We start from the raw sequence: 13,309 nt of genomic DNA on the forward strand, positions 1-13,309 counted from the left end.
TTAAGTAATCTGTATGTTGGTATTCTGAATGTATGTTTCCTGACAGCCTTTTACCCGATGGTTTTAGCAGTTTATGATCCTTGACTGAATGAGTTATTACAATGGTGTCTGTAAATTGTGATTTTCTAAATCTAAAATTCTAACAATAATGACTTTGAGGATCAAAGTGGAAGTTATATCTATATTTATTGACATTTCTTTTTTCCTTAAAGAAGCGCTCCCTTCTCCTCATTTACCTTTTTTAGTATCACTCTCGATTCATGGATTCTTTTTTTATTCAATGTGTTGTAACCCATCAATGTCATTGTTCTCTTTCTTTTTCTTTTTCACGTCAGACAAGTAATGTGCCATCGTGGTAACAATGCACACATTGCACATGAACACCCAATCGTCACTCTCGTAAAATATAAAGGATCCATTATTCTTTTCTATGCTTCAAAGTTTGGGCATTGGGAGCCCCTTCAAGCCAGTTCTTGTGTCCTTTTGACACCTCCATCAGCTTTTGAGCATCTCCTTTCTGTTACAACAAAATATTCTTCATACGTCCTCTGACCCAGCCTGGAATTTCTCCAAAGAGCTCTGGTCCCTTTTGGGGACCTGTTGAGGTCGGACTTAGTTACCACATAGAATGTCCCCTTCTTTAGATTTGTGTAGATACTTGTTTGTTCTTTAGCTTGTTCCTCAAACCCTATATTTCCTGTTAAGTGGGAAGTTACATCTAAAACTTGATGGATTCTTGTTTAAAATATGGGTGTGATGTGGGATTCCATCTTACATTGCAACAGAAGATACACTACCTGGTTGACTCACTCTTAGAGGTGCCGTGACTACTTATGTGGAACTAATTTTTTGATAGTTAAGTTTGTCAACTTTCCCTTTAACAAGCAACAGAAAGAGCCCATAATTCTCTTTGAACCTGAATTTTTGAAGGTCATTGGAAAGAAGTAGACATTAATCTATTAAGATTTGCAAATCTCTGTAAGATCTCACTTTATCCTTGAATTGCCTCACATTAAAGTATTAATTGGTCATATTTTAAAAATATTTAATTTTCACTGGGTGCAGTGGCTCATGCCTGTAATCCCAGCACTTTGGGAGGCCGAGGTGGGTGGATCACTAGAGGTCAGGAGCTCAAGACCAGCCTGGCCAGCATGGTGAAACCCCTCCCCTACTAAAAATACAAAAATTGACTGGGCGTGTTGGCTCACGCCTGTAATCCCAGCACTTTGGGAGGCAGAGGCGGGTGGATCACGAGGTCAGAAGATCGAGACCATTCTGGCTAACACGGTGAAACACCCCGTCTCTACTAAAAATACAAAAAAAAAAAAATTAGCCGGGCGTGGTGGCGGGCGCCTGTAGTCCCAGCTACTCGGGAGGCTGAGGCAGGAGAATGGCGTGAACCCAGGAGGCGGAGCTTGCAGTGAGCCGAGATCGTGCCTCTGCACTCCAGCCTGGGTGACAGAATGAGACTCCATCTCAAAAAAAACAACAAAAAAAAAACAAATTAGCTGGGCATGGTGACAGACGCCTGTAATCCCAGCTAATCGGAGGCTGAGGTGGGAGAATCACTTGCACCTAGGGCAGAGGTTGCAGTGAGCCGAGATCGTGCCACTGTGCTCCAGCCTGGGCAACAGAGTGAGACTCTGTCTCAAAAAAAAAAAAAAGTTAATTTTCTTGGGCTAGGCACTGTAGCTCACACTTGTAATCCCACTGCTTTGAGAAGCTGAGACAGGAGGGTCACTTGAGCCCAGCAGTTGGAGACCAGCCTGGACAACATAGTGAGATCTCATCTCTACAGAAAATAAAAAACTTAGCTGGACACGGTGGCATGTGCCTGTAGTCCCAGCTACTCGGGATGCTGAGGTGGGAGGATTCCTTGAGCCTGGGAGATTGAGGCTGCAGTGAGCTGAGACCACACCACTGCCCTCCAGCCGGGGCAAGAGAGTGAGGCCCTGTCCAAGAAAAACAATTTTCTTGTATTGTAATCACCTTTTCTCTTCTCCCCACCCCCCCGCCCCTTTTTGTTAATAGTTGGACAGAGAGACTCTGAAGATGTGAGCGAAAGAGACTCCGATAAAGAGATGGCTGCTAAGTCAGCGGTTGTTCACGACGTCACAGATGATGGGCAGGAGGAGACACCCGAAATAATCGAACAGATTCCTTCTTCAGAAAGCAATTTAGAAGAGCTAACACAACCCACTGAGTCCCAGGCTAATGATATTGGATTTAAGAAGGTGTTTAAGTTTGTTGGCTTTAAATTCACTGTGAAAAAGGATAAGACAGAGAAGCCTGACACTGTCCAGCTACTCACTGTGAAGAAAGATGAAGGGGAAGAAGCAGCAGGGGCTGGCGACCACCAGGACTCCAGCCTTGGGGCTGGAGAAGCAGCATCCAAAGAAAGCGAACCCAAACAATCTACAGAGAAACCGGAAGAGACCCTGAAGCGTGAGCAAAGCCACGCGGAAATTTCTCCCCCAGCCGAATCTGGCCAAGCAGTGGAGGAATGCAAAGTGGAAGGAGAAGAGAAACAAGAAAAAGAACCCAGCAAGTCTGCAGAATCTCCGACTAGTCCCGTGACCAGTGAAACAGGATCGACCTTCAAAAAATTCTTCACTCAAGGTTGGGCCGGCTGGCGCAAAAAGACCAGTTTCAGGAAGCCGAAGGAGGATGAAATGGAAGCTTCAGAGAAGAAAAAGGAACAAGAGCCAGAAAAAGTAGACACAGAAGAAGACGGAAAGGCAGAAGTTGCCTCCGAGAAACTGACCGCCTCCGAGCAAGCCCACCCACGGGAGCCGGCAGAAAGTGCCCACGAGCCCCGGTTATCAGCTGAATATGAGAAAGTTGAGCTGCCCTCAGAGGAGCAAGTCAGTGGCTCGCAGGGACCTTCTGAAGAGAAACCTGCTCCGTTGGCGACAGAAGTGTTTGATGAGAAAATAGAAGTCCACCAAGAAGAGGTTGTGGCCGAAGTCCACGTCAGCACCGTGGAGGAGAGAACCGAAGAGCAGAAAACGGAGGTGGAAGAAACAGCAGGGTCTGTGCCAGCTGAAGAATTGGTTGAGATGGATGCAGAACCTCAGGAAGCCGAACCTGCCAAGGAGCTGGTGAAGCTCAAAGAAACGTGTGTTTCCGGAGAGGACCCTACACAGGGAGCTGACCTCAGTCCTGATGAGAAGGTGCTGTCCAAAGCCCCCGAAGGCGTTGTGAGTGAGGTGGAAATGCTGTCATCACAGGAGAGAATGAAGGTGCAGGGAAGTCCACTAAAGAAGCTTTTTACCAGCACTGGCTTAAAAAAGCTTTCTGGAAAGAAACAGAAAGGGAAAAGAGGAGGAGGAGACGAGGAATCAGGGGAGCACACTCAGGTTCCAGCCGATTCTCCGGACAGCCACGAGGAGCAAAAGGGCGAGAGCTCTGCCTCATCCCCTGAGGAGCCCGAGGAGATCACGTGTCTGGAAAAGGGCTTAGCCGAGGTGCAGCAGGATGGGGAAGCTGAAGAAGGAGCTACTTCCGATGGAGAGAAAAAAAGAGAAGGTGTCACTCCCTGGGCATCATTCAAAAAGATGGTGACGCCCAAGAAGCGTGTTAGACGGCCTTCGGAAAGTGATAAAGAAGATGAGCTGGACAAGGTCAAGAGCGCTACCTTGTCTTCCACCGAGAGCACAGCCTCTGAAATGCAAGAAGAAATGAAAGGGAGCGTGGAAGAGCCAAAGCCAGAAGAACCAAAGCGCAAGGTGGATACCTCAGTATCTTGGGAAGCTTTAATTTGTGTGGGATCATCCAAGAAAAGAGCAAGGAAAGGGTCCTCTTCTGATGAGGAAGGGGGACCAAAAGCAATGGGAGGAGACCACCACAAAGCCGATGAGGCCGGAAAAGACAAAGAGACGGGGACAGACGGGATCCTTGCTGGTTCCCAAGAACATGATCCAGGGCAGGGAAGTTCCTCCCCCGAGCAAGCTGGAAGCCCTACCGAAGGGGAGGGCGTTTCCACCTGGGAGTCATTTAAAAGGTTAGTCACGCCAAGAAAAAAATCAAAGTCCAAGCTGGAAGAGAAAAGCGAAGACTCCATAGCTGGGTCTGGTGTAGACCATTCCACTCCAGACACTGAACCCGGGAAAGAAGAATCCTGGGTCTCAATCAAGAAGTTTATTCCTGGACGAAGGAAGAAAAGGCCAGATGGGAAACAAGAACAAGCCCCTGTTGAAGACGCAGGGCCAACAGGGGCTAACGAAGATGACTCTGATGTCCCGGCCGTGGTCCCTCTGTCTGAGTATGATGCTGTAGAAAGGGAGAAAATGGAGGCACAGCAAGCCCAAAAAAGCGCAGAGCAGCCCGAGCAGAAGGCAGCCGCCGAGGTGTCCAAGGAGCTCAGCGAGAGTCAGGTTCATATGATGGCAGCAGCTGTCGTTGACGGGACGAGGGCAGCTACCATTATTGAAGAAAGGTCTCCTTCTTGGATATCTGCTTCAGTGACAGAACCTCTTGAACAAGTAGAAGCTGAAGCCGCACTGTTAACTGAGGAGGTATTGGAAAGAGAAGTAATTGCAGAAGAAGAACCCCCCACGGTTACTGAACCTCTGCCAGAGAACAGAGAGGCCCGGGGCGACACGGTCGTTAGCGAGGCGGAATTGACCCCCGAAGCTGTGACAGCTGCAGGGCCATTGGGTGCCGAAGAAGGAACCGAAGCATCTGCTGCTGAAGAGACCACAGAAATGGTGTCAGCAGTCTCCCAGTTAACCGACTCCCCAGACACCACAGAGGAGGCCACTCCGGTGCAGGAGGTGGAAGGTGGCGTACCTGACATAGAAGAGCAAGAGAGGCGGACTCAAGAGGTCCTCCAGGCAGTGGCAGAAAAAGTGAAAGAGGAATCCCAGCTGCCTGGCACCGGTGGGCCAGAAGATGCGCTTCAGCCTGTGCAGAGAGCAGAGGCAGAAAGACCAGAAGAGCAGGCTGAAGCACCGGGTCTGAAGAAAGAGACGGATGTAGTGTTGAAAGTAGATGCTCAGGAGGCAAAAACTGAGCCTTTTACACAAGGGAAGGTGGTGGGGCAGACCACCCCAGAAAGCTTTGAAAAAGCTCCTCAAGTCGCAGAGAGCATAGAGTCCAGTGAGCTTGTAACCACTTGTCAAGCCGAAACCTTAGCTGGGGTAAAATCACAGGAGATGGTGATGGAACAGGCTATCCCCCCTGACTCGGTGGAAACCCCTACAGACAGTGAGACTGATGGAAGCACCCCCGTAGCAGACTTTGACGCGCCAGGCACAACCCAGAAAGATGAGATTGTGGAAATCCATGAGGAGAATGAGGTCGCATCTGGTACCCAGTCAGGGGGCACAGAAGCAGAGGCAGTTCCTGCACAGAAAGAGAGGCCTCCAGCACCTTCCAGTTTTGTGTTCCAGGAAGAAACTAAAGAACAATCAAAGATGGAAGACACTCTAGAGCATACAGATAAAGAGGTGTCAGTGGAAACTGTATCCATTCTGTCAAAGACTGAGGGGACTCAAGAGGCTGACCAGTATGCTGATGAGAAAACCAAAGACGTACCATTTTTCGAAGGACTTGAGAGGTCTATAGACACAGGCATAACAGTCAGTCGGGAAAAGGTCACTGAAGTTGCCCTTAAAGATGAAGGGACAGAAGAAGCTGAATGTAAAAAGGATGATGCTCTTGAACTGCAGAGTCACGCTAAGTCTGCTCCATCCCCCATGGAGAGAGAGATGGTAGTTCAAGTCGAAAGGGAGAAAACAGAAGCAGAGCCAACCCATGTGAATGAAGAGAAGCTTGAGCACGAAACAGCTGTTACCGTATCTGAAGAGGTCAGTAAGCAGCTCCTCCAGACAGTGAATGTGCCCATCATAGATGGGGCAAAGGAAGTCAGCAGTTTGGAAGGAAGCCCTCCTCCCTGCCTAGGTCAGGAGGAGGCAGTATGCACCAAAATTCAAGTTCAGAGCTCTGAGGCATCATTCACTCTAACAGCGGCTGCAGAGGAGGAAAAGGTCTTAGGAGAAACTGCCAACATTTTAGAAACAGGTGAAACGTTGGAGCCTGCAGGTGCACATTTAGTTCTGGAAGAGAAATCCTCTGAAAAAAATGAAGACTTTGCTGCTCATCCAGGGGAAGATGCTGTGCCCACAGGGCCCGACTGTCAGGCAAAATCGACACCAGTGATAGTATCTGCTACTACCAAAAAAGTCTTAAGTTCCGACCTGGAAGGAGAGAAAACCACATCACTGAAGTGGAAGTCAGATGAAGTCGATGAGCAGGTTGCTTGCCAGGAGGTCAAAGTGAGTGTAGCAATTGAGGAGGATTTAGAGCCTGAAAATGGGATTTTGGAACTTGAGACCAAAAGCAGTAAACTTGTCCAAAACATCATTCAGACAGCCGTTGACCAGTTTGTACGTACAGAAGAAACAGCCTCCGAAATGTTGACGTCTGAGTTACAGACACAAGCTCACGTGATAAAAGCTGACAGCCAGGACGCTGGACAGGAAACGGAGAAAGAAGGAGAGGAACCTCAGGCCTCTGCACAGGATGAAACACCAATTACTTCAGCCAAAGAGGAGTCAGAGTCAACCGCAGTGGGACAAGCACATTCTGATATTTCCAAAGACATGAGTGAAGCCTCAGAAAAGACCGTGACTGTTGAGGTCGAAGGTTCCACTGTAAATGATCAGCAGCTGGAAGAGGTCGTCCTCCCATCTGAGGAAGAGGGAGGTGGAGCTGGAACAAAGTCTGTGCCAGAAGATGATGGTCATGCCTTGTTAGCAGAAAGAATAGAGAAGTCACTAGTTGAACCGAAAGGAGATGAAAAAGGTGATGATGTTGATGACCCTGAAAACCAGAACTCAGCCCTGGCTGATACTGATGCCTCAGGAGGCTTAACCAAAGAGTCCCCAGATACAAATGGACCAAAACAAAAAGAGAAGGAGGATGCCCAGGAAGTAGAATTGCAGGAAGGAAAAGTGCACAGTGAATCAGATAAAGCGATCACACCCCAAGCACAGGAGGAGTTACAGAAACAAGAGAGAGAATCTGCAAAGTCAGAACTTACAGAATCTTAAAACATCATGCAGGTAAGCTTCCTTGTCTTCTAAGATAATTTTTCTCTTTTATGCCAATAGATGGCAAATTTGTTACATAAGGAATTGGGAGCAAATAATTAATGCCTTCGTGTAGAACCTTCAGTTGAGGAAAATAACTATCAACTAGATTCAAAGATCTAGGATAGTTTCATGGTTTTTGGTGATTGAAATGCCATTTAGTCTTATCGATGTTATGAAAAGAACGACTTCGTTTTACCCCCTAATGTGACTGCTTTAGAATAAAATAAAACGGCATGTGTGTGTGCACATGTGCGTGTTTGACCCAAAGGCATAAGAAATACATTGTGTTCACTCAACTATCTTGTTGAGTTTTTAAAAAAATAACTAGTGCTCCAATGGCTGGGCGTGGTGCCTCACGACTCCGTCTCAAAAAAAAAAAAAAAAACAAAAACAAAACTAGTGCCCCCAAATGGGCTAATATTAAACTGCCTGAAATATGGCTGATGATAGCTCTTTCAGAAAAAATGGATTTTTTTCCCCTAGCAGTAGTAACAAGTATTTTTAAAAATTTTCCAGCGCATATAATGACCGACCCTCACTGTGTTAAGTTACTTGCAGTTGCTAGTTTTGTGGTAGTGTAACATAATACAAGACCCTCCCCATCTTTGTGGTTTTTGTTTTGTTTTGTTTTGTTTTCTTGAGACGGAGTCTCGCTCTGTCATCCAGGCTGGAATGCAGTGGCGCGATCTCGGCTCACTGCAAGCTTCACCTCCCGGGTTCACGCCATTCTCCTGCCTCAGCCTCCCGAGTAGCTGGGACTACAGGTGCCCACCACCATGCCCAGCTAATTTTTTGTATTTTTAGTAGAGATGGGTTTTCACCGTGTTAGCCAGGAGGTCTCGATCTCCTGACCTCGTGATCCGCCCGCCTCGGCCTCCCAAAGTGCTGAGATTACAGGCGTGAGCCACCACGCCCAGCCCTATCTTTGTTTTGTTTTTTGAGAGAGCCTTGCTGTGTCACCCAGGCTGGAATGCCGTGGTGGAATCATGGATTGCTGCAACCTTGACTTCCTGGGCTAAAGCAAATCGCCTGCCTCTGCCTCTGTCTCCTGAATAGCTGCTGGGACCACAGGCACATGTCATTACTCCGAGCTAATTGTTAAATTTTTTTGCAGAGACAGGGGTCTTGCTATGTTGCCCAGGCTGGTCTCAAACTCCTGGCCTCAAGAAATCCTCCTGCCTCACCCTCCCAAAGTGCTAGGATTACAGTTGTGAGCCACTGTGCTCAACCCATCTTCGTTTTGTTTTCTTTTGTTTTGTTTTGTTTTTGAGACAGAGTCTCACTCTATCACCCCGACTGGAGTGCAGTGGCGCAATCTCGGCTCACTGCAACCTCATTCTCCCAGGTTCAAGTGATCCTCCTGCCTCAGCCTCCTGAGTAGCTGGGATTACAGATAACACGCCACCATGCCCAGCTTAGTTTTGTATTTTTAGTAGAGACGGAGTTTCCCCCAGGATGGTCTCGAACTCCTGACCTCAAGTGATCTGCCCGCCTCGGCCTCCTAAAGTGCTGGGATTACAGGCATGAGCCACCGCACCCAGCCCTATCTTTGTTTTTTGTTTGTTTGTTTTTGAGACAGAATCTTGCTCTATCGCCAGGCTGGAGTGCAGTGGCACAATCTCAGCTTACTGCAACCTCCACCTCCTGGGTTCAAGCAATTCTCCTGCCTCAGCCTCCCGAATAGCTGGGACTATAGGTGCATGCCACCATGCCCAGCTTATTTTTGTATTTTTAGTGGAGACAGGGTTTCACCATGTTCGCCAGGATGGTCTTGATCTCTTTACCTCATGATCCGCCCTCCTCGGCTTCACAAAGTGCTGGGATTACAGGCATGAGGCACTGCGCCTGGCCCCATCTTTGTTTTTTTAATGGAGTTAAACTATGGTATTATTAGGTCACTTTGACAACTATCCTGTCGTTAATAAATGAGAGAGAAAAAGGAGATTTTATTTACGCTGATTCTTCCTCCTCCTACAGTTAAACTCATTGTCTGTTTGGAAGACCAGAATGTGAAGACAAGTAGTAGAAGAAAATGAATGCTGCTGCTGAGACTGAAGACCAGTATTTCAGAACTTTGAGAATCGGAGAGCAGGCACATCAACTGATCTCATTTCTAGAGAGCCCCTGACAATCCTGAGGCTTCATCAGGAGCTAGAGCCATTTAACATTTCCTCTTTCCAAGACCAACCTACTATTTTCCCTTGATAACCATATAAATTCTGATTTAAGGTCCTAAATTCTTAACCTGGAACTGGAGTTGGCAATACCTAGTTCTGCTTCTCAAACTGGAGTATCATTCTTTACGTATTTATATGTATGTTTTAAGTAATCCTCCTTCTGTATCTATTGTATATTTTTTTCTTAATGTTTAAGGAAATGTGCAGGATACTACATGCTTTTTGTATCACACAGTATATGATGGGGCATGTGCCATAGTGCAGGCTTGGGGAGCTTTAAGCCTCAGTTATATAACCCACGAAAAACAGAGCCTCCTAGATGTAACATTCCTGATCAAGGTACAATTCTTTAAAATTCACTAATGATTGAGGTCCATATTTAGTGGTACTCTGAAATTGGTCACTTTCCTATTACGCGGAGTGTGCTAAAACTAAAAAGCATTTTGAAACATACAGAATGTTCTATTGTCATTGGGAAATTTTTCTAACCCAGTGGAGGTTAGAAAGAAGTTATATTCTGGTAGCAAAATAACTTTACATCTTTTTTCCTACTTGTTATGGTTGATTGGACCAATAAGTATGCTTAATCCTGAGGCAAAGTAGTGAATATGTTTTATATGTTATGAAGCAAAGAATTGTTGTAAGTTTTGATTCTACTCTTATATGCTGGACTGCATTCACACACGGCATGAAATAAGTCAGGTTCTTTACAAATGGTATTTTGATAGATACTGGATTGTGTTTGTGCCATATTTGTGCCATTCTTTTAAGAACAATGTTGCAACACATTCATTTGGATAAGTTGTGATTTGACGACTGATTTAAATAAAATATTTGCTTCACTTAGATTTGCTGGTTTTATTAGATACCAGGAAGCCTGGGACATATGTATAGCACATTAGAATTCTAAAGATAATGATTGATAAGCTAGAACCTTCTGATGTAGTCATTACATGAAACCCCTTGTCACTGGTTTGTGTGTTCAGAGGAAGCCATGGCCGAGATACTTTTCCTGAAATAAATAAACCAGTAGCTTTTCAGATTGACATTCTTGCTACAATTCTACCATCTGGTAATTCCTGAAAATGTCAATTTTTTTGTGTTAATATTTTTGGTTTCAAACAATAACAAATGTCTCTAGAAAGAAATTTTAAGAAAGCTTAATAGTAAAAATGCCTTTCCTGAAATAATCTTGGAAAATTTTTTAAATGTCAAAATGATGAGTCATGCTAATACATTAAGGGTTTGTTTTTTTGTTTGTTTGTTTGTTTTTGAGACAGAGTTTTGCTCTTGTTGCTCAGGCTGCAGTGCAATGGCACGATCTCAGCTCACCGCAACCTCCACCTCCCGGATTCCAGCGATTCTCCAGCGATTAAGGGTTTTGTCAGACAATTGTCACACGAAGAATAGTGTCACTTATCTACTCTTGACATACAGAACTGGCCTGGCATATAGCTTTCCAGATTTTACTCAAACTTGGTACTCCAGTTTGAAAATTTAAATTTTGACTGCTGATTAGCTGGAAAGCTTAGTTTTAATGAAAAGAAAGTTTGCTTTTAAAACTGAAAGTAGTTTCTTTTTGCTAACAAATCTAACTTCATACATAATTGGCCATATTAGTAAAACACCTCATGATAGCAGTATATAATATAGTCTTGTTTGTAGTTGGAAGTCATCTTTTAGGAGTTATTCTCAAATATATATAATAGCTACCCATGCATCATTATTAAAATCCCCAAATTCAAAAAACCTCTGATATATGTATAAATTTTTTTTTTTTTTTTTTGTGGCCAACTGAGATTGAAATCCAAGTGCTGGTGTCTAGTTCTGAACATCAACTAAAGAGTTTTGGAAATGACAGCAATTTATAAGAAGTTCATATTGACTTCCTCTCTATGGCAGGAAGACATTCTGTGCTGTTTTGAACAGATTAAAGATTTGTGTAGTTTGTGGGAAATTGACGTTTTTGTTTAAATTCCACCCGCGTTTGTCTTTTCCTACCACCTGTGGCCAGGTGCTCGCTGGCCATCACAGTTGAGATTCCATGAGTAGCTGCTTCATGACTGCTTTTTGTACTATCTGGATGTGCCCAGAGTTACTTCTGTACAAGCTCTGTATCTATGTCCGTTGAGAACATTATTTTAACAAGAAGAACACCAACAGTAGCATGAAATATAATACTGTTTTATAATTCTAAAGCTGCTGTTAATTTATGAAGTACATAATAATCTAATGTAAACTGCAGAAGTCAGAGCAAGTGCCTACATTTTGTTATTTTTGGCATTACTACAGAGCCATGTACAATAGAAAGCAATGCAAGACTTGTAAACTCTCACCACTTCTTGTAATATCAAATGTTCCCCCTCAGGTTATTTTGCTTATGGTACCCATGAGTTGCCTCTCTCTGTACATAGATAAATTGTTCCAATATTTTCCTTTGATGTTTGGAACTACAGATAGTCAAGGGCTGGAAATTTTAGTTTTCAATATAAGCTACCAGCTTAGCAATTACCTCTAGTCCAAGACAATATTTGATTCCTAGTTCTGTTTGGGGCAAATTTTCATTTGTCTAAATAAAATGCAATCTAATTAAATGCCATGGATTTTCTTTCTGTAATTTCACTGTGATTCAGTTTCCATTGCTTTTCTCTTGTCTGTTGTGATATTCGTCATACATTTAAACTCTGCTTTTAACTACTTAGCACCCTTTGTTCATAGAGCATCATGAGAGTTTGGAATGAATGTATCTAGGATAGGCGTGAGTCCACAAAGATCTCTATTCATGATCATAACCTTTTTGGGTCCTGGGCTCCTTTAATTAGAATCTCATTAAGCTTCTAACTGACCTCGGACTCCCCAATATAAAGTTTTATGTACAGTTTTTGGATAGTCACACAAACCTTCTCTGAAATGCCAACCAATAACCAGAACCAGAGTTAGAACCTCTTTCTCCAACCCTGTAAGAAAGGAAATGGACGCAGTCCAAGGATTCCCAGATAGTAGCAGAGCTTGGAACCTGAACACAAAATCAGTGTCACATAAATTCAAATCTACATGACTATTTCTTTTAAACATTTATTTGTATTTTGATTTCATATTTTGTAGAGATGGGGTCTGGCTCTGTCACACAGGCCGGAAGGCAGTGATGCCATCAGAGCTCAGTGTAACCTTGAACCCCTGGACTCAAGGGATCCTCCCATCTCCTGAGTAGCTGGGACTACAGGCATGTGCCACCATGAGATGGGGTCTTGCCATGTTGCCCAGGCTGGTCTCAAACTCCTGGCCTAAAACAATTCTGTCTCGGCCCCCCAAAGTGTATTCTATTTTTTTTTGTTTTGAAATCCTAGTCAAGAATAGAGAATTATATACATCCATGTTTAATAGAGATGGGGTTTTGGTATGTTGCTTGGGCTGGTCTCAAAATCCTGGACTCAAGCAATCCACCCACCTCAGCCTCCCAGAGTGCTCAGATAACAGGCATGCGCCACCACACCTGGCCTTATTCTTTTTTAAATAAAAGTCATACAAATTTTATTAATGTGTACCTGGGAGCCTTCAGAATGAAGACCCAAAAATGCAGGGGAAATTGTCCATTTTAATGTAGGTTCAACAAAGTATGGACGTGGAGAAATATGACTGAACAAAAGGGATATGATCTAATGCTAACAGACTGAGTGGGGAAACACAGCAAGGCCTGTCTGTCTAGATTCTTCTTGGTCTCTCTGAGCACGCATTCCTTCCTTCCGGGCATGAGGCATGGGGCAGGACGCTCTCTGGAATCAGAGACTTGTGACTTCAGTTAAACAACATGACCATTTTTTTCTTTTTCTTTTTTTTTTTTTTTTGAGACAGAGTCTCACTCCATCACCCAGGCTAGAGTGCAGTAGTGCAATTGAGGCTCACTGCAACCTCCGCCTCCCAGGTTCAAGCAATTCTCATGCCTCAGCCTCCTGAGTAGCTGGGACTGTAGGTGCCCACCACTATGCCCAGCTAATTTTTGCATTTTTAGTAGAGACGGAGTTTTTCCATGTTAGC

The 13,309-nt window shown here is 44.5% G+C and overlaps 1 protein-coding gene and 1 pseudogene across 6 annotated transcripts in view; one reads left to right on the forward strand and one right to left on the reverse strand.

Moving 5' to 3' along the window:
* AKAP12 (A-kinase anchoring protein 12) overlaps nucleotides 1–11,868 on the forward strand; it is a 118,631-nt gene extending 106,763 nt beyond the window's left edge. For all 6 annotated transcript variants that reach the window (XM_034963091.3, XM_034963092.3, XM_003811503.5 and 3 more), the window contains 2 exons: nucleotides 2,032–7,067; nucleotides 9,075–11,868. In XM_034963091.3, the coding sequence (XP_034818982.3) occupies nucleotides 2,032–7,055 (5,024 nt within the window). In that variant the 3' untranslated portion in view covers nucleotides 7,056–7,067; nucleotides 9,075–11,868. The remainder of the gene's footprint in view (nucleotides 1–2,031; nucleotides 7,068–9,074) is intronic.
* On the reverse strand, nucleotides 330–415 carry LOC112440295 (small nucleolar RNA U13; annotated as a pseudogene).
* Nucleotides 11,869–13,309: the final 1,441 nt, after the last annotated feature.

Source organism: Pan paniscus, chromosome 5, assembly GCF_029289425.2.
Source record: "Pan paniscus chromosome 5, NHGRI_mPanPan1-v2.0_pri, whole genome shotgun sequence".
NCBI classification, from domain to species: domain Eukaryota; kingdom Metazoa; phylum Chordata; class Mammalia; order Primates; family Hominidae; genus Pan; species Pan paniscus.